Here is an 18360-nt window from a genome sequence, read left to right as displayed (position 1 = left end):
GGCTAGTCACAGTTCTCTCAGAACTCTCTCAGCCCCAATTACCTCACATGGTGCCTATTGTAGGGGGACTGAGGAAGAAAAGGCGATTGTAAGCCTCTTTGACATTTTTTCAGTAAAGAAAAAGAGGGTATAAAAGCCAGCACTACTACTTATTTTCTCTGGAAGTGATGTCACATCACACACAATGCTGCCCTGAAAAGCCCCCTCTGTTTTGGGACATCCAACTGGTAAGCCCACTTTACTTGCACAGTGCTCCTGATTCTCTTTGGGTAGTGCATGTTTAGGAATTGAAGAGAACCCAAAACTCATATTTACATTTAGATAGTGTGGGAGCCCAGATCCAGGGCTATGTACTTGTAGTGTGTGACAAGAAGGCCATGTTCTTCAGGTAAGGCATACGTTTCTTGAACTGCTTTGTTAGTGCTGCTAGTAAGCACTACTCTAAACAAAGTTATAATCTTCTAAGCCCTTTTAAGTGTGTTACTGTGCTTAGGATTGCACAGTGAAAATTCTTTAATGAATTATTATTTCTGTTTGGTGGGTTCGGGTTCTATCAGTCCGTACCAAAGGATATACCAGTTTTCTGGTTGATCTGTTTGGTAGTGTCTGGAGGACAGAAAGTAGAAACAAATTAGAAATACTGCTCCTTAATGAATAATGATGAAAAACAGATTTGAGTATACTTGGACAATACATCATAAACCATGTAGTTCGTTGATGGGAAATATGTCTCGCTTACTTTGCATTTCCAAGAAAATGAATGATACTAACAGAGTTCATCAGTTCTGTGACTGATCTGCACAACAATATATGTTAGAATTATAGAATAATTAAAATGCTAATATAATAATTTAATCAGCCTTTCTAGGAAACAAAAGATCTTTGTCAGCTTTGCAATATTCACAAAGTTAGCAACCTGCTTCATTTTTACTTGCTCTTCTGCTCTCACATGCCAATGTAGGTGACCTCACCTCTATCCTATCTGGAACATTCCCTATTGTTAAGAAGAAGTCCAGAAATTTCCTCCCTGGTGTAAAGGATTCAATGGTGTTGATGGTGAAGTAACCTTGAGTGCATTCCACAGCCCGGGCGATGGGCCAAGATCATGGCCGGAGACTTTTATCTTTGCGGAGATGAAGCCTCTATTCCCATGGGAGCAAGGAGGGGGGGGATGGGGTGACTGAGTATTATAACCCACCAATGCTTCACCAGAGGCGGGGAGGTGTCATTCCTGCCACTGCGTGTACTTAGGCTTTTCTAAGATGTCTTAATAAATGGACTTTTCACTCTACCATTGCTTTTTATTTCTCGTCTATGGAATTCCATACATTGTAGCAGGAATCCCTGAATTCCCATCTATATTCTTGCACAGTGGACCTCTTGTCTTGATGGAGAGGTTAGATGTTACTTTCTGGAAGGTTTGTTGTAGCCCCAAAGGGGCTCCGACCTTTCCCTTCTGAATCTGGAGAGCCGGCGGGAGAGCGGGCCACCAGCTGGTGGCTCTTTCCCGTCCTGATATCAATGCAGATCTTCCTTTACTCCGTTGGAGGCAGGTCTTCCTTCTCCGTTGGAGCCAGGGGCGTGGCAACAGCGATAGGGGACTTCTTGGAAGGTCGTTTGGTATCCATGGATGGCCTGTGGGTCGGATCTCTACCGTTTTGGTGTGGATTACAAAGACCTCAGATGCAACCTGTCATGGAGGCCAGGCGACCACCTTTAAATACGGCAGCAGGAGAGTCCATTGAGCGATTCCTGGACCGTATTTTTGGTGATGCTCCCAAGGAACCCTGCCATTAGCTCAGCATAGGAGCCGTCAAAGGACACCAGGACTCAACCTGGGGTGGGAGGGTATCGTGCCGCTTTAATGGACCCCCATCCCGGTCAGTGACCGCACCTGAGTGCCTCGGGGAATACGGTGGCCTCACAGCCTCACGAGGTGTCTCCGGTGGCTCGCTTCCTGATAGCCGAAGAGCTAGGGAAAGCCTGCATTCCCAGCCGGACGAGTTTCCTCTCCCACGCTTCCGAGAGGCTGGGATGAGGAAGTGGGCGACTTGAGATGCCCAAGCGGCATGGAACCGTGAGCGCCAACTATAGGAGGAGGAGCAGGCTGGTGCAACAAAGGCGAAAACCATACAGAGGGACCCGGGAACAACAGCATGAAGTCCAGCTCGGGTTGGACCCGTGCCAAAGGCCAGCTCCAGCGACAATATGCCCCAAGATCTGTCAGTCCATGATATTAAAGATCCTGGAACAGTCAGACTGGATTTACAGCAACAGCGTTCAGGCTCTCTTGCCATAGAAGTGAACTCCACTGCCATTCCGGGTTAAGTAGGGCCCCGGAGCTTTCCTTGGCCCATATCAGAAGTTCTCATGATTTACTGTACTGAGGGTAGTTGTATACTTAGATGACGTTTTAATTTGCACCAGCAAACTATAGAGAGCATGAAATATTGGTTGAGAGGTATTGGCAGCAGCAACTCTCTCTTTGCCAAACTCTTTCAAATGCTGTTTTCATCGAGACCTCCGGCTATTTAGGATTACGGATCTAGCCCAGAGAATGTCAATGGAATATAACAAAAGAGTTGACAGTCCTCAGTAGCCCTGCCCACCAACCGCAAAAGAACTCCAGTCGTTTCTTGGTTTTACTATGTTCTATGATTTTATACCCAATTTGCTGAACTAGCTCTCACTCACAGACCTCTGCCAGCACTAAGAGGTAAGATCCACTGTCCATGAAGCCAGGGCCCCTTTCTGGTCTGAAATGTCAAACCTTTCAACTTCTTAAAAGATCTCGTTTACCACCGAACCCTATCCTAAAGCACCCTGACCCGGATCTCGTTTGTGGTTCCGTGGAGCGCCTCAGGACAAAGCTGGGGACAGCCCCTGTTGCAGAGAAAAATAGAGATGGTAGACTGGTTCCGTGTACTTATTTGTCTAAGAGATTCTCTGGTGCCGAGACTCAACTGGACTGCTTGGGAGACAAGAATGCGGCCATCAAAGGCAGCCTCTCAGCAGAAACCGCACTGGCTGGAAGGGGCTAGGCACCTTTCAAGTTGGTGGATCATGAAACCTGGCAGCTCACCACCCCTCAAGATGTCCATAAAACAACCCGTTGGAGCCCGATTTCTTTTCGTTTCTCTTTTACAGTCCATTTTTCCCTAGGAGAAAACCAACAAACTAGCTGGCCAGCTCCTGCCGAGGGAGAGGGTGGAGCTGCCTTGAGACATTCCAGCACTATTCTTACCCCCTCAGTTGGGTTGGCTGTCACCCGATCCTCAAGCGTCCCTTCTCCCAATTCCCCGTTCCCAGTCGTCCTCTCCTTTCCTGCAGGAGTGGAGGCGGAGCTGCCATGAGCCTCCAATGACGAAGGAGGACTCCCAATTGCGTTTGGAGAATGGATTTTGGCGGAGGGAATGTTAGATGCGATGCCTCCCCCCCCTCCGCAAACCAAGTTCTTACAACACCCACGATGCCGTTCGGCTGGACATTTTTAGCTTTAGAAAACTCTGCATAGCCCGCCCGGCAGTTCTGGTGGTAGCGCAATGCGCATAAAGAGACATTGAGGCATACATTAAAGAGGCTCTCGGTTTGTGCAGAAGCCAAAGGAAACCATCCAGGAAAGCCATGGACTGACGAAACCTCTCGGTGGCTTCCCGTAGCCAGGAAGTCATCTCCAATGGATTTCATTACAGATTTGCCGAAGTCCGCCTTGTCTGATTTTTTATAGGTGGTGAACTTATTCTCTAAGCAAGCCCATTTTATTCCATGCTTCCATCCCCTCCGCCCTAAGTTAGCGGCTGTTTATTCTTATGTTTACCGTCTCCATTCCCAGCCCCGTTAAGGTGGTCTCCGACCATGACCCCCAATTCATCTCAAAGAAGTTCTGGAAAGCGTTTTTTAGAGGTTGTTGGGGCCTTGACTGTCCTTATTCCTACGTTCAAAGTGGCCGGCAGGCGGAAACGAACAGAACCCTAGAGCAATTATTTCGTTTATTTACACCAACTACCACCAAGGACAATTTAGATGCGAGAACTTATTCCGTTTCTGAATCGCCTACAACAATGCAGTTCATAGTAGCACAAAGAAAACCCCTTTGAAATTGTGTCTGGTGGCTCCCTTCCCGCGTTACCCGCAACTACCGCAGCTACTTTGGACCCCCAGAGTTTCAACAATGGATTTCATCCCTAGCCGAGGGATGGAAGTGGTCGAACCGCGCACAGCAAGCGGGACTCCCCAAAACTGCAATGGATAGAAACTACCTTCCGGATTTCCCTCTGCGGTGTGGGCTCCTGGGTGTATTTATCTACAAAATCTCAGAGGCGATGCATAAATGTTAAACTTAGCAGAGATTTGTAGGACCTTTCAGATTACTAAAGTGATTAGTAGTGTCCTGCCCTTGGGTGCCTAACTCTCACCAGTAACATCCATCCTGTCTTCGACTCCAGCTTGCTCCAAGGGAGGCTCCCGCTTCGATTACCTGCTTGCGACCACTTGAGGAGAGGCCCCACCGACTATTGACCCAGTGGCCACAAGCACTTCTGAAATTGCTTCTCCTGGACTCCTTTAATATGGCAGCTTGCAATATTTAGTTTTCTTGGAGTGGGATATTCCCTCTAGAATTTATAATCAATGGGTTTGTTGAGAGAAACTTATTTAAAATTTACCCTTATTTCACTGCTTTCCACGCGCCTTTCCGCACAAACCACAGAGGGTCTTCACTAGGGAGGCAGAGTGTAAAGAGATTCAATGGGTGTTGATGGTGAAGTAACCTTGAGTGCATTCCACAGCCAGGCTGATGTGTTAGATGCATGTGGGAGACTTTTATCTTCTGTGGGGATAGAGCCTCTGTTCCCATGGGAAGCAGGAAGGGGGGATGGGGTGACTGGTATTATAACCTGTGCTTCTGGCGGGAGGTGTCATTCCTGCCACTGCGTGTACTTGAGCTTTCTAAGATGTCTTAATAAATGGACTTTTACTCCCAAAGCCTTTTATTTCTGCGTCTATGGAATTCCTTACACCTGGCCTCAGACTGGCTCCTTTTAAGGAGGTCATCCTTGCCTTCATTAGTTCCCTAGGTTGGCTGAGTATGGAGTAAGCTCACCCTGGGATTGGACCCTCCTTCTGTTTGGCTTGGCGTTGCTTCCCTTGCTATCCCTCCTCCAAGCCCCACGTTTTGCTTTCTCTGAAACCCTCTCTCAAATCCCCCTTTCAGCTGTGTGAGTGCAGCTGCCGGTAATCTGACTGACAGCTTTGCTAATGAGGGTGGAGTCTGGTTCTGCTTTGCTTGGGCTTTTGACCTGTCTTCAGTTCTTCAGCCTGCCTTTTGCTGTGCTGGCTTCAGAAAGCCCTCTTTCCTGGCTGCCTGAAAGAAGATCTCTTCTCTGGCTGCCCCTGGTTTGTCTCCTCCCTCCACCTTCAACCAACCTCCACCACCCAGCCTGTGGCATCCTGACAATTTCAGGTCCTGAGCACTTGACCAAGCTCTTTTGGGGTAAATGCGGCCTGGAAATCCAGGGCTGCTCCCAGTCCTTGACAATGGTATATAATGCACTTGAGATTTGTTCCTTTTTTAATTTGGAAATATAAACATTAAACAGATCTTTCATAGCAGTCTTCATTTTTGCACTGTGGAGCATTTTTTCCTGAATAATGTTTGTTCCTTTTTGGGTCTCTCATGTGTTGCATTTCTAATTATGTTGATAGGTGCCCAGAATCCATCAGGCCAGAAACAGTCCGCCCCTGTCTACTCACATGCAAAAAAGATTGTGTGGTGACCCCTTTCAGTGAATGGACAAGTTGCCCTACTGTTTGCCAACACGGTATGTTTCTGTAAAAGGGAATAAATAAAATCTGAAAATACCCTGTTTGCTTTCTACCTTCAACCATAAGTCTGCTTTTATATCAGTACAAATCATAAAGGAATATTTACAGTTCCAAGACGTTCGATTATCTGGGTGTATGCAGGGGAAATTTTTTTAGATAATGTTTCCAGTCGAGACACATCGTCTTGAGTCCCACCAATGTGGATCCAACTTGGGATTACCATGATGTTTACAGTGCTTGTACTACTATAGCATGAAAGTTGTGCATGTGTACTGGAAGCGAGGAAAGTTGTGCATACTGTCGCCAAAGTTGTGCATGCTGCTACATGGGTCTGTACTGACTGCTTGCCAGAACCTCCCAATCACTTTTTGATCTGTTAATATTACAAGAGCATTAATTTGTTAAGAATTTTACAAAATTAAGAACATCAAGCTCTACTTTCATATTCAGAATCTAAGAAAAGACAGAGCCCCCCCCCCCCCCCAATGGGATGGCAAGCTAGGTAGACCCAGACTGTTGTTGAGACTGCCATTCCAGAAGTTTCTTTGCTTAAGTTCTATTGGGTAATACAGTGCCATCCTAAGCAGATCTGCTCATAATCTTATTGGGGCTGTGGAATGAGGATTAGTCCCAGGAAAGTGTCTTTAGGCTTGCACTGTTTATCTGTTGTTGTAGTTTAAAAGTTTCCTGTGGCTCACCTGAGGGCCATAGATGCAGTGGTCCATGGACTACATGTTACAGAACAAGGATCTCAAAAAGCTTTCAGATTTTATTTAAAGGTCTGATTCTGTAATATTTTCAAGTTCGTATCACAGTTCCATCTGTTACTATTGCTGCTACCACTGCCACTGCTGTACTACTGTTGACCTAATTTTTGCTTATTTGCTTTGAATTGGGGATGGAATTTTAATACCTGGATGGCAAATTTGAGTTTGCTTCAACATCTTCAGACTAGCTAGAGGTCACGGCACAAGCTCCTCAAGAGCATATAGGGTGCTGTGTTCCTAACATTCCAGCACTGCGACAGAAGTGCAGGTGAATTGGTCTGCCTTATGCAATGGCCTGCTGCAATGATATAACCCATTATGTTCATGTAGACAGCCATGGAGGTCATTACAACTGTTTGTACAAGCACAGCCAGGAGATAGTTTGGTTAATCAGTTTTTAAACCAATTGAAAATGTGATCAGTTTAACATTATCTCAGCATAGTTATTTGACTGAATCCTATCTTGAGGAAGATATGGTTGATCTATTGAAACAATTTCAAACAATTTCAATTTCAAATGTCATTTGGATTAGTAGTGGTGTGAAGTTGTTCTCACAACTTCATTTTTTTAAAATGAAAATTATTTTGCCCAGTCTTTCAAAATGCTCACTGATTCTGGGGAAGAGTCTGGAGTACGATAGTAATGTGCTGAATATCAAATGAAATGCTCGTCACTTAAGATAATTCTTGTAGACTTAGCCTTTCCTAGAGAAAGCTGTTTGTACAGAGTAGTGGAATGAGAGCAGGTTTCAGAAATTAGGGAAAAGTGGATCATGTTTTCACCAGTGTTCTGGAAAAATCAGGGAACGTTCAAAGCCATTATTTTCAGCTCTAAAAGAAAAAAATATAATACAATTGTAATTAAAATGCACTTTCTTACTAAATAAGCTTTCCCCCAGTATGGTCCTTATGCATGCTGTATGCAGAGTTCTCCACTGATACTTACAATGGCAAATTCTGCATTTAATTAAACTCTCAGCATGGAAGTTATATTTGTTCATATGCTCTCATATTTTCTGCCCCTTGAAAAATTCCTGTCGGTGAACTGCAGTGTGTTCAGTTTCTGGTAGATTTCCTAGGTCCTTTTAAAAATAATGAATAATGTTTTAATTAGATGCTTATTTAGTATACTTTCAATGAACAGTGTCTGAATAAGTGGAATAAATTAACTAGTAAATTGCTTTGTTTATTGGATAATCCTGTACATTTTTTAAAGCAAAATCTTCCAAATTAATTATTTAACTTCCTCGGCAGACTTATTATTTTAATATGGCTCTAAATTAAAAGTGAGTTGTGGGGATTTTGTCGCTCACTGGATTTGTTATTGATATGGCTTGAGTGCAGGTTCTTTAATTTGTGCTGCAGTACACTTGGAAGTTTAGACAACACTGTGATATATATGCATGAGGAGTTTATATGATAACAATGGTAAGTAGATGAATGCTTAAGCTTCAGACAAAGAAGAACAGGTATTGTAAGCCAGATATAAAATTAAATTTGTACCAGCATAATAAGACTTAAGCAAATGGACATTTTAAAAAAAGTTAATTAGACATTGGCTGGGGAACAAATATATTTCTTCAGACAAAATACCTGGAAATGAGATGGAAAATCTACAGCCAGCTTTCCCACCTATTGCTTGCCCTTCAGTTAAATGTCATCAGTCAAGCTACCTGGCAAAGAATTATCATACACCTTCAGTGCAGATGACACTGAGCTTAAGGAAATAACACGATAATGGAAAACATAAATTGAAAATGGGAATTGAAAAGGAAATGTAGAGAAAGCTTCATTTTATTGATCCCTTTCGATGTCATATATCCTCTCACTTATTACACACATAATTGGTTCTTTATTAAAGTTACTATTATGAAGAAAGGATACACAGTTTGCCTTTGAAATACAAACAGTGCAGTCCTAAATAGTTCCCCCCTTCTCAGTTTAGGTGTACATCTGTTTTAAGATTGAATTGCTGGTTGCCGTAATTTTCATGTTATGCGTTACTGAAGATTTTTTAAAAAATCTTTAGGGCAATAAGGTAGAATTCAAAAGCATTTTTAAAACAGAACACAAATGTAGTTGTGTAGTAGAGGGGGGTATCAGGGGGAAATGGAACCCGGAGACAATCCTTTCTCCGGGCGCCATTTCCTCCTGATACGCCTCTGAGATGAGCAATGTAGTGGCTCAGTTTGCAAATGATAACAAATAGTTAAGGATGTTAAAGACCAAAGTGATTAATGAAGTGATCCAAGAGGACCAATTCAATGTGGCAAAAACTGAACCTTACCAATATGTGCAACCTCCAAAAGGACCTTACCAATTCCAGGTGACAGAAACTGAGGAGAAAAGATGTCTTGGGGGTTGTAGTGAATAACTCAATTAAAAATGGCAGCTCACTATGCTGCAGTAGCTAAAAAGGCAAGATCCAATTCAGGGAGTAATAGGAAAGGGATTGAAAGTATAATGGCAAGTATTATAACGTTCTTATATAGACATATGATTTCACTACCTTTGGAATATAATGTCATTCCTGTTGCTGTATCTGAAAAAATATATTATAAAGTTATAAGAAGTGCAGGGGGAGTGTCCAAAGTTATTAAGGGCTCGAGCATCTTTTATATGAGGAAGCATAAAGACTGGGGCTTTCCAGTTCAGGGGACAGATATCTTGGGTGCAATACAGATTTCTAAAATTATGTGTGGATGTTGAAAGTGGGTAAAGAGAACTTTTTCTTCATTTCCTGGAATGCTGAAAATCTGGGTCACCCAATGATGATGGTAGGCATTTGGTTTTACTCAGTGCTGTACCATTCACCTACCAATATGTGCAAAGAATGGAATCCTGTCATTTGTCCCTGAGCTGCTATTATTTATTCCACATGTATAAAACCCTTTCCATGCCTATAAGATAATTGCTGGATCGTAGCAACAGAATGTTGTGACTTAGATACCATTCATTTGTTTGATATCTGGGTTTCTTTTCCTGCAACTCTTTCTTCCTAAATATATCGAGAATATTATTTTGCAGTTGACTATCCTCATATTCCTTTTATTGAGCAGACATATAGGATCAGAAGCTCTATAGGTAACTCTCCCTTTGGCCTAATCACATTAATTGTACCCATGTGTCAGCTGTGAGGATTCCTGATAAAGTGTATGTTTCACTAGGTTCTGACTTTGATTATACCTAGTTAGTGGCTTCTTCAGTAAAAGGCAAGATGCCTAATGCATGGGTTTAACTGTCCCTTGTAGAAATACATTGTATTGCATCTTTTAAAAATCAGGTAATTCTACTACAATGAAACAGTCTCGCTACAGGATTATCATTCAAGATGCTGTCAATGGAGGACAAGAATGCCCAGACACTTTGTTTGAAGAAAGAGAATGTGAAAACATCCCTCTTTGTCCGGCGTACAGGTAATATAAATAATCAAAAGAACAAAATCATTAAATGTGAAATTTGCATACTCTAGTCTGTATACAACCATGCAGTCACAAAGCTAAAGTATCCGGTGTGGGGGCAGCACATGACTTCTAATTTCCTTCTGCCTCTGAAATTCTGTTTTTGGGGATCAGTGTGGTTCATAAGACTGGCTATAAGATGCTGTAATCAATGTAATGAGATTTCTTGGTCTTTTACCAGTACTATGACCCAACAGCCATGGAAATGCTGGTGCTATGCGATATCTCTTAGGAATTGGGGCTCCTGGGTGTGTTGCAGGGATTGCTTGCAAACTCCTGTGCAGCCACTTTTTTGGAAAAAATCTGCTGTTAGTTCAAGTCCATAAATAACAAGGTGCCTTACATCTTGCTTTTCTTTTCAAATGTGTTGAGAGGAGCAGAAGGATGACAAGGTAAGGTTATTCATATTCAGCAATGAAGAAGATTCCAATACAGTTCTGATTCATGGTTTGTTCCTTATTGTAGAGTGTGTGTGTGTGTGTATTAAGTGCCATCAAATAGCTTTCAACCTATGGTGACCCTATGAATTATTAACCACCAAAGCATCCTGTCATTAACAGCCTTGCTTGGGTCTTGCAGACTAAGAGATATGATTTCTTGTGTATTTTCTGCTATTTATTTTATTAAGTTTCTATGCCACCCCACTCCTTTCAGGCTCTGGTCAGTTTCCAACAGGTATTTGACTTGTGTTTCATGTCTGGGGCTTCCCAATCCCGGGGGGCAGGGGACTGGGTTGTAAAAGCAGTGCAGGCCTGCGCTGGCATGTTTGTCCACATTGCCAGTGTGAGGGGCACCTATGCCTGTGGAAAGAGCAAAAATCCCAGCGTGCGGACACTGCACAACTCTGCAGTGCTCAAATCTGTTACAGTCTGCTGCCTAGGAGCTAAACTGGCATAGGAGAGCATGCGGGGGGTGGGCCGGGAGCATTCCCAGGGATGGAGCTGACTTTAGTCGGCTTCCACTGGGGTTTCAGATCAGGAAATATTCCCTTCCAGGCTGCAGACTTATGCTATAGCAAATGATGGCATTCGTCATTTTTTCAAATGGTATTTTTCCAGATGGCTATGATTTTTCGTTTTTTGTATGCGTTTTTGCCACGGAAATCTCTTTGAAGGCGGCATGGCACTGCCTTTGCTGCACTGTCTCCAGCCACTGCGGAGTTCTTCCCGCTCTGAATTGGGCTGTCAGTATCTTAGTCTATTGCTGACTGTCCTGTCCTTCACACTGGAAAGAGCTTAACTCCAGCTTCCTTTGTTCATGCCATATAATTCTGAAGTCATGTGACTTGCTGTTCCACAATTGTAGTTTAACAGTTATTTAATGTAGGTCCTTGGTCTGGAACGGTCTGCTGTGCTAGAGCTGGTTCTGTTTTCTTCACAATAGTGCAGAATTTATAAGACAAGGAGTGAGGATAGGACAGGCTCTATCATAGCATTCATGAGAGCTGTTGAGTCCCAAGACTGGAAATCACATAAATGTTCTTATGTTACAAGGAAGTAAGGCAAAGGGTTAAATCATTGATACTTGATAAGCAAAAAAAGGTTTGGTTTAGCTATTGTCAGACAAACTGTGTGTGCTGTACTAACAAAAGATTTGTATTATCAGGCTGCCAATTGATTGCAAATGTTAAAGATATTTTTTCTACATTAGGAACATCTGTCAATTATGTCAAATAATAGGATACAACTAAATGATATATATGTATTTAAGGAAAATTAGCTTTTATATTTGACACATTGATGAACCTGCTGATCTAGCTAAACTGTACATCTTGCATGTTTAAAAACATGTTAGTTTTAATAAGTTATTCTTATATCCTTCTTAAAAGTGTGATTGTTCATATACTATACTATCCTGTCCTTGGGTAGGGTATAGCACCTATATTTTAAAACCGAAGTTCTGTGTTTACAGCTGCATTGCTTGGTAAACTAAAATACTGATGAAGCCGCAACCCATTTAGTACACTGTATTTATTTTAATCAATTTGTATCAATTTAATGTTGCATTCTGTTTCTCTTCTACAGTCTCCACATTTTCTTACATTTGTTGTTGGGGTTTTGATATACCACAGCTACAATATGTAGAGAGCCGCTATATTATAATAAATGAAATGCTGATGTTTGATTGGATAAATTGCACCTGAAACATAGTCACACATTAGATGAATACTCTGTTTTAATTTGATGGCTTGTTTTTAAAGATCAGTCACAGCTTTGTAAGTTTTCTTCTCTTACTCTTCCAGCTGGAAGATCCATAAATGGGGTCAGTGTGTACTAGTGCCAGATTCTATAAGACAAGGTATATTAGGAGTCAGTGAGCCATGTGGTCACGGCTTGCAGTCAAGAGGTAAGAATTAATAAGTGAATTTCCTTGATAAAATGTTGGTTTCCTATGTTTTTTCATTATCCAGTTTCATTTCGTGCCCTCCAGCTAGTCCTTGGATTCTTATGCGTAATTTACATGGAGCATCTGATAAATCAGGTGTTTTTATATCCTACTCTTAGTAACAGTTTAAACAACATCCTTTTGAATCCTCCCAAGCTGAAAAGAACAAATTGTTTTTAATATATTATCACTATAGCCGAGTTACTTAAGAAACATTCAAATTAAATCTCTCTTGAACCATGGTATTTTGAATGATTTCTTTTTTTGCCACAGAACCCGATATATCATAATCTAACAACTTCCTGTTGAGATTGGAGTGACAGCATATTTCTGTAATAACTCAAATATATTTTTGTAGCATTGTTGTTCTGACTAGTTTTTCCATCTTTTATTTTCCTCTTTTTTATTTTTGGTTTGTGTATATAAGGTAATATTCTTTCACCAACTTTTTATTTGTTTTGTGACTTGGGCTGTTATTCTGGCCCCCTGTGCAGTATGTTCACTGAAGGGTACTTTCTTTGAGAATGGTGTTCCATTGAGAATGGTGATGGTATTGATGTTGGCTGATCATGCTTTTCTTAGGTTAATGGTTTATTGAAAATGGGCACTAATTTTTCTAAAGTTAATCTTACATTCCCCCCCCCCATGGTTCTGTGAAGTATGAGGTGCTTAGAAAAGGTGCCCCCTTCTAACTGAAGAGAGGGGGAAGATTGCATGTTTGTGTGTTTGTAGAGAAAGAGTGAAACAAAGTTGTGCTTATTAAATCCAAATTAAATAATACTGATCAATTTATTGAGGTCGCACTGATCAAATTAAAATGTTTGATGGGTTGATTTCCAAAGGAAGGAAAAGGAGAAGAATTTGTGCAACAGTCATTCTGGGTAGTAAGGAAAAGTGTAGTCTGCAGTAGCATCTATTTGTAGAACAGAATAAAGAAAGGATTGCTTTAAGATCTGCTGATTCATCTAGGAAAAATGAACATTCTTCCAGAGTTCTGTAGGGAAGAGGAAAGAAACAGTATAATGCCTGCCTATTCACCTATTTGGTAAATATGCACACACATATACTTTATGTAAAAGATTGCATTTTAAAGGATTGAAAAAAACATACAGCCGATGAGAGAAACTTCCATAAAAATAATGCTAGTTTAGAAGAATCAACTGAGTTATCTTTGCAGAAAGTTAAAAAAAACCCTGTTTGAGATAAGGAGAGTTCCTTGAAAATAAAGTACTGCAGAAAGTCTGAAAATGTATAATGTTGTGCATCCGTGTGTTACCCAAACTGGACACAGAGCAGAAGAAAGTGACTTTAAAGGGAAAATTAGCTTTAAAATTTTATTGAGACCTTGTAACCTCTGTATATCAGGATGTATATCTTAGTAGCAGAATGGCATAATAAAATTATGAAGAAAGATTGGGGGTGGTAATAGAGCACACAAGCAAATAACTTAGTTCCATAAAAGTAAAAAATGTAAAGAATCTACAGTGAGCACTTGAGAATTGATTCCCTGAGCAATTACATACACATCAACAAAAGGATGCATTTTATAAAATGGGGGGAGGGGGGAATTGGGAACTTTAAGGAAGGGACGTACAGCCTTAAATCTGGGGTTCAAGATTTGGACTGGTCTGTGGGAGATGCAGCTGAAGGCCATGGAGAGAGAGAGAGCAAGAAGCTGGCAAAGCAAGGAGGCAAAAGGCCTCATCCAAGTGGTGAGGTGAGTGGCGGCACTGTGACCTCACTGCCCCACCTCTCCCAGAGATACTTCTCAGTGGTGTGGAGAGATTTGAAAACCAAAACAGCCTCCCCGTTGACAAGAAGCCTCTATGGACTAGAATTTTGGGTTGTATAAGTCACCGCTGCAAACTGGTGAATAGCAGGGAGGAACCTGACTAATCTGGGCTCTCCCTCAGCCACGCTCCTGTGCCTCCCCCACTGCCATATTGCGGTGCCTGGAGAGGTTGGCATCAAGCGCACACCAACAGTTTTGCCCCTCCATCGGGGTAAGTGCCCTAGGGAGGGCATTTTTGCCAGTGGAAACCCACCCCAGTTTCCCCCCGCATAGGGCTCAAAGTCTGCAGATTGTAGCAGAAGTTCTCAGAAGGACTTGAAATGCGAGGAACAATTTCCAGGTTTGAGGTTACTTCCTTTTATGGACAGAAGGGCCAGAGATGGTGGCAGTTTTATCATTTTGATTTTTGCCTAGGTCAAGCAGTTTATTGTCAACTGCTCTCTATCTTTGGCAGGAAACATTATGGGGGATGTACTTTGATTAAGCTATTGCGAGCCAAATCTACATGGGCACAAAGAGCTTGGGTGAGGCAACTGGATTATCATACTTTAATTAGGTTGAAGTGAGTTAGATCGGCATGAACACAGTCAAGGTGAGGCAACATAACTTCCTGAAACGTGATGGAGGACAAATTAATTATTTGAGTGCCCTATTTGATTGCATACAAAAAAAACGGAGAAAGGGAATTGTGAGTTAGTTAATGAAATAGCAATATCCTTGGCCTAGGCAGATACCTCTGGATTGTGTCAGGATCTTGGGTGATGTCTCCAATATAGAAAAGTCTGTCATTATTGACTATGATAGGCCACTGGGATGGGTGGGGGGGAAGCTTGTAGTTCTGCTTTCCTTGCAGCAATACCTTTCCTCTTCATTCAAAAAAAATTCAATGTCATGGCTCAACCCAGGTGCTTTATGAGCTTCCTCGTGTTTCAGGTTCCCTGGCACTTAGGCTGCATTAAAAACCACTTAAGTCCGAAGTAAGATGATTGCCCTATTATTTAAGGAGTCTTGGTTGGAGGAGGTGGCGGGGTCCTCACACATGTATGGTCATGGCATGTTAACTGTTTAATGTGGACCCGAATCATATTTATGTTATCAGTTGAAGGAAAGGGAAAGACATTCTACCATCTGTGAATTATTGGCAGCAAATTTAGCATAGTGAGGAGCTTATTGGGTTGTTAGACATTCCTTCTAGAAATCTGCGCAAAATATTTTTAATGGAAGGCTGTCCCAGTAGATGATTATCATATTTTCAGCACCATATGATTTAAAGCTTAGAGAAGCTGTTATTTGTGATGGACTGAAATAGTTACATAATCTGAGAGCAATAAAAAAAGGAGGAGGAATATGTGTCTGTGCAGGAAAGGAGATAAGCAAATGTTTTAAAATGAAGCTGAAAATAGAGAATAACATTACCTGGGAGGTTTGACCACAAGGCTTTTCATTCCCAATGTGTGAAGGCAGCTCCATGTGTAGCAATTGCTTTCCCAGGTGCATTTCCCTTTCTCGTTGCATTATGATTTCTTGAAGCTGATGTTGTACAAACAGTGTGTATGCAATCTATTTAGCTTTGCTATCTGAAAACTTCATCTCTTCCCAGGACAAAGGGATGAGCATAGAAATTTGCTGTGGTTAAAAACTAAAAATCAAACCACATGCACTTTTCAGTAGAAATTTCTGGCTCCTTCCGCACACACAAAATAATGCGTTTTCAAACCACTTTCACAACTGTTTGCAAGTGGATTTTGCTATTCCGCACAGCTTCAAAGAGCACTGAAAGCAGTTTGAAAGTGCATTATTCTGCATGTGCGGAATGAGCCTCTCAGAACTTTTCGGCAAAGGGGCATAGTTCATCCAACATTGTGGATTTACATGCCCCATGGATTCTTCTTTTCCATTATTTCCTCTTACATGGGTGTAAACATGCATGATCAAAACCATTTATATAACTGGTTACATCCATACATCCATAACAGTTATATAACTGTTACATCCATAATTACCTAATTCTGTCCTTGGTGTCTGCACAGAGAACAGAACCATACATTGCAAAGAATGCCCAAAGTCTTTTAATATTTTAAACCATTGTAAGGGAGAGAAAAGTAGGACATAGTCCTGGGTGAGGAGGAGGGCTCAACCTGGTAATATTTAGCTGAAAAAATTGGTAAGATGGTTAATTCTGAGACATTCTAGGCATACAGTGCACTATGAGCAATGATATTAGATTTCAGCTTTCATGTGTAATGTAGTGCCATCAAAAAGGCATAGAGTTCTCACACCCTGACTCGCTTAATCATCACCAAGAGCATCTTAGTCTTGGATTGAGCTCTGGTTAAATCTGAGTTGCTGGAAGGGGCTATGGCTCAGTGGTAAAGTCACTGCTTTGCATACAGAAGTTCCCAGGTTCAATCCCCAATTAAAAGGGATCCGTTGTAAATGATGTGAAAATAAACCTAAGTAGACAAAACGGGCTTTGAATGATTATCATATTTTCAGCACCATATGGTTTAAAGCTTAGAGAAGCTGTTATTTGTGATGGACTGAAATAGTTACATAATCTGAGAGCAATAAAAAAAGGAGGAGGAATATGTGTCTGTGCAGGAAAGGAGATAAACAAATGTTTTAAAATGAAACTGAAAATAGAGAATAACATTACCTGGGAGGTTTGATCACAAGACTTTTCATTCCAGATGTGTGAAGGCAGCTCCATGTGTAGCAATTGCTTTCCCAGGTGCATTTCCCTTTCTCGTTGCATTATGATTTTTTGAAGTTGGTGTTGTACAAACAGTGTGTATGCAAGCTTTGCTATCTGAAAATTTCGTCACAGATGCAGGCGAAACGTTAGGGACAAGATCCACCAGACCACGGTCACACAGCGCGGAAAACCCACCACAACCAGTATAAAAATTCAGTTCTTTTGCATAATCGAGAAAGAAGATAGCGCTTTCAAGGTGAAGTGAATCCAAGTCTGTTTCTTTAGCAACATGTCAGAATCCAGTAGATTTACAAAACTGAATTTTGTGTAAGCTATATGGCTGTATAGGCCATTTTCTCATCCCCCCACTTTTTCTTCTTTTCCTTCCCTGAAAGATCCCATGATAGCCTCTTCCTTTTTTCTGCTTCTTTCTCTCCTTCCAGTCTACCAGCTAACCTACTTTCTGTACCCCTTTCTTTAGCTTTCCCTTGTTATCTTTTTCTGATAGCATCTGCCTGGGAACTCTGTGGCCAGGAGGCTACATAGTGCCAGCTTCAACTTTCTTTTGTTTGCCTAGCAATGGGTACAGAGGGCATCCCCCATCTAAAGCTACAGGTTCCCCAATTATTTTGCTGGGCTTTAAAACCCATGCACCCACCCCTTTTATTTCATATTTTTCCAGAAATCCTGAAGCCTTTTTGGTGTTTATAGAAAGATCTGTCTTGTCTGTCTATAGTCCCAGTCTCAGAATTTAAGTAGCCCCACATGAAGCCATGTTGAGAATTAAATATATTGATAAACAGCAGTATTAAGCTGTGTTACTCATCATTCCATATGTGCAGCAATCACTGCTGGGTTTTTTTACCTGCTGGATCCTTTCTCTTGCCCTGGCAGCCATGTTGTTTTATGACACAAAAAAACCTGCAACCATCCTTTTTTACACTATGTGCAAATTTACTTGTACTGTTGGAGCCTGGGATTTTGAATTCAAATGGAGTCATAGAACTACTAGGAATTACTGCAAACATTTTATGTGCTTGTTTAGTACATGTGTGATAATGATAAACATACACACACAAACATACCAAATGCTTAAAATACAAAATTCAACAGAGAAATAATATTTCGGCATTTCAGCATGGATATATCAAATTAATGTAAAAAGTACATGAGGGCTAATAACAGCATGAAATTTATCATTCCATTATAATGTAATCATAACCAGTTCCTGAATAAATTTATTCAGCATAATTCATCCTATCTAGATTTGTATATAAAATGTAATTTTTGAACATTATGTCTGCACCACATACTCTATAGAACCATTCACAATCAGAAATGAAAAACATTTTCCCTCCAATAATGGGCAGCACAACAGTTTTAAATGGATTCATTAATATGTTTTAGCATTTCCACTCTGTTACGTAAAGATAATTT

At 41.3% G+C, this 18360-nt stretch overlaps 1 protein-coding gene across 1 annotated transcript in view; it reads left to right on the top strand.

Moving 5' to 3' along the window:
- THSD7B (thrombospondin type 1 domain containing 7B) overlaps positions 1 to 18360 on the top strand; it is a 552862-nt gene that overhangs the window by 344257 nt on the left and 190245 nt on the right. Inside the window, exons 10-12 of the mRNA XM_048484496.1 lie at positions 5704 to 5819; positions 9874 to 10006; positions 12294 to 12397. Of these exons, the coding sequence (XP_048340453.1) occupies positions 5704 to 5819; positions 9874 to 10006; positions 12294 to 12397 (353 nt within the window). The remainder of the gene's footprint in view (positions 1 to 5703; positions 5820 to 9873; positions 10007 to 12293; positions 12398 to 18360) is intronic.

This window comes from Sphaerodactylus townsendi, linkage group LG02, assembly GCF_021028975.2.
Source record: "Sphaerodactylus townsendi isolate TG3544 linkage group LG02, MPM_Stown_v2.3, whole genome shotgun sequence".
Lineage (NCBI taxonomy): Eukaryota > Metazoa > Chordata > Lepidosauria > Squamata > Sphaerodactylidae > Sphaerodactylus > Sphaerodactylus townsendi.
This window is presented reverse-complemented; position numbering and strand designations above follow the sequence as displayed.